The sequence below is a fragment of the Urocampus carinirostris genome, chromosome 19, assembly GCF_059441175.1.
Source record: "Urocampus carinirostris isolate Australia breed hairy pipefish chromosome 19, RoL_Ucar_1.0, whole genome shotgun sequence".
Lineage (NCBI taxonomy): Eukaryota > Metazoa > Chordata > Actinopteri > Syngnathiformes > Syngnathidae > Urocampus > Urocampus carinirostris.
The window spans coordinates 1387312-1389880 of NC_142367.1; the positions used below are offsets into that span (position 1 = coordinate 1387312).

Below are 2569 nucleotides of genomic sequence, written 5' to 3' on the forward strand. Positions count from 1 at the left end.
TGCAGATAATTAATGAATTAATTACATTATTATTGGTCATGTACTGATCAAGAGACCCCCCCCCCCCCCAAAAAAAAAAATAATAATTGTTTTTTTCTTTTTTTCTTCTCTTTTTTTCCGTTTCTTTTGTTGGTTAGTTTGGGCCACATTAGGTTTACCACAAGAAAATATTTAATATGAACATTCCACTGTGATCAAATGTCTTTTTCTAAAACAAAATCAAATTTAAAAAAAGACAATATTAAGATAAGTCTATAATTAATAAACAAATGTAGAATAGAATAGAATGAAATAGTCTTTATTGTCATTGATATCAACAATGCGAAACGTAGAAATAGAACGCCAAGCGCTTAACAATGGACTGATTCATTCACACACATACTCACACACCGATTGTGGAGTCATCCATACAAGGCATTCAGGGGGTTCAGTGTCTTACCCAAGGACACTTCAGAGCTAGGAAAGAGCCTGGAATCGAACCTATGCCCCCTTTGGTCCCAAGACGACCGCCATACCTCTTGAGCTACATAATTTCCATTTAAGCATGGGGAGGCACATTTCAAGATATTTTCATTTTATCTTGCCAAACTACAACATCAACATCTTGTTGAATTTGAGTCAGTTCTTACACGATAAAATGCTTCAATACAAACCAAAAAAACTCCGTGATCATACTTTATTTTGAGTTATTAGATTAAATGCAAGTGAAACTATTTGGAGTGGGACTGTGTCATTTGAGAAAAATGTGAACTCGGACCCTCTGCAGCTAAAAATTGCGTACTGCCCGTCCTTAAATGAGATACTGCATTTGGACATTTTGTCTGGCAAGCAAGGGTCCCCCCAAACCACGCCCAGTTCCCAAGATGTGTTTTCCCCCACATCAACCTGCCACTCATGAGTTACCGAGGTCAAAGCAGCCCCGACTACGATTCTCGACTCCTCTCAGTATCCTTGGGACAACTGCTGTCCTTGTTGATAACTAAAACTATTCAGATTTTCGTATAGATGGAGTCCTGGACTAGCCGTGCTTGGGTCCAGTACGACAGGAAACGAAGATACAACGTCCCGCATTTGTACCCACACAGAGAACTTGAGGTTGCCAACATGCTTGACTACGTCCAGACAAAGTCCTGCGAGACCCTTGGGCTTGTCGGGTGTTTTCTGTATCTCAGTCATAATGGTTTGGATCGAATGGAGCGCAGATGTCTTCTGCTCCTCCATGCTTTTTATCACATCTGGAAGAGCAACCACATCTTTGTCGAGAGCCGCTATCTTTTCCTTTATCAGCTGACTCTTGACTCCCTCTTCTTCTCTCACAGCAGCCAACCTGGTCTGCCCCTCAACACGTAGGAATTTGTGAAGATCCTGATAATCCTTCTTGATCTTCTTTTCCACCCGCTCCCTCTGGACCTTGAGATACATCACCCGTTCATTGCACTCTTTTCTCACCTCTCTGAAATCAGCCAATCTTGACTCAAGTTCCTCCAGACGCTTCTGAACATTCTTGTTGTGATCTTCCATAACTTCCTCAAGGGGACGAAGTTTGTGGCCGACGTGAAGTTTATCGGGGATGCAGAGAACGCACACAAGCTCCTGGTGGTCCAAGCACAGCAGTTTCATTTTCTTATAGTGCAAGCGGCAGATGTCGTCTACCGAAGCTTGCTGAAGAGTCTCACACACATTTTTCAGGGCTAAGTTGGAAGGCGGCTTCACCAAAGAACACTTTTCTCGACAGACAGGACATGTCCAATTCATTTTCTGCTTCCACCACTTCTTCACGCACAAGGGACAGCAGCTGTGGCTGCACGGCAGCACTACAGGATCTTTGAAGACCTTCAAACACTTTGGACATTCCAGATTCTCCTTAACTCCACTTGCCATGGTTTTTGTGGGGAGAGTTGTGAAGCTTCACAATCGGGAAAGCTGCAGTTTCATAGCTGAAACAGTTTTCAGACTTCCTCCTTTTATATTTTTATTTTCTTTCCTGCTTGCGTGAGTTGGTAGGCGGGGTTACCTGCCCCCAATCGACTCAGCGAATTGGCAAGAGGATACCTCTTATTATTATTCTGGTTGACTCCTTAGCAACTCAAGTTTTTTTTTATTATATGCTTGAAAATGTTTTTCCCTGAAGAAAATATGCGGTTTCAACCTTTTTCCAGCTTCTTTGTGGTCCGTTTTTTAACCTAGGTCATTTGTTACAATTCCATCTCTTCATTGTTCAAAAATCCTGCCAGACTTGTTTCAGCACTTTACTGATGCAACAAAACCAAAGTTAAAGTATTCAAAGTAGATACGCATGACAAGCTAAAAGTAAACATACTGATCGGAATCTGAGTTCCAGCGATTGTGGTTGCGCCCATCCCTCTGCTACATGAAACAGATGATACTGTTTTTTATGTACAGTGGGACCTCGGTTATCACTGTTAATGGGGACCAAAACCACCCGCAAAAAGTGAAAATCTGGGAAGTAGCGACGCCCCTTCAAAAAAAATAAAAAATAAAAAATTGAACCCACGCAGGAGGTTCCCACGACTTCAGAACTGTGCCGCACACGCGCTAACCACTGCTC

General features: G+C 42.3%; 1 protein-coding gene across 1 annotated transcript; it reads right to left on the reverse strand.

Annotated features, from left to right (window-relative positions):
* Positions 1-318: 318 nt before the first annotated feature.
* LOC148346860 (E3 ubiquitin-protein ligase TRIM35-like) lies at positions 319-1938 on the reverse strand. Its single transcript, XM_088323643.1, has one exon. The coding sequence runs from the start codon at positions 1879-1881 to the stop codon at positions 943-945; it is 939 nt and encodes a 312-aa protein (XP_088179769.1). The 5' UTR covers positions 1882-1938; the 3' UTR covers positions 319-942.
* Between the last annotated feature and the right edge of the window lie 631 nt (positions 1939-2569).

Excerpts from the sequence above, each read along its gene's own strand:
- LOC148346860 (XM_088323643.1), bottom strand. The coding sequence starts at position 1,881 with ATGGCAAGTGGAGTTAAGGAGAATCTGGAATGTCCAAAGTGTTTGAAG.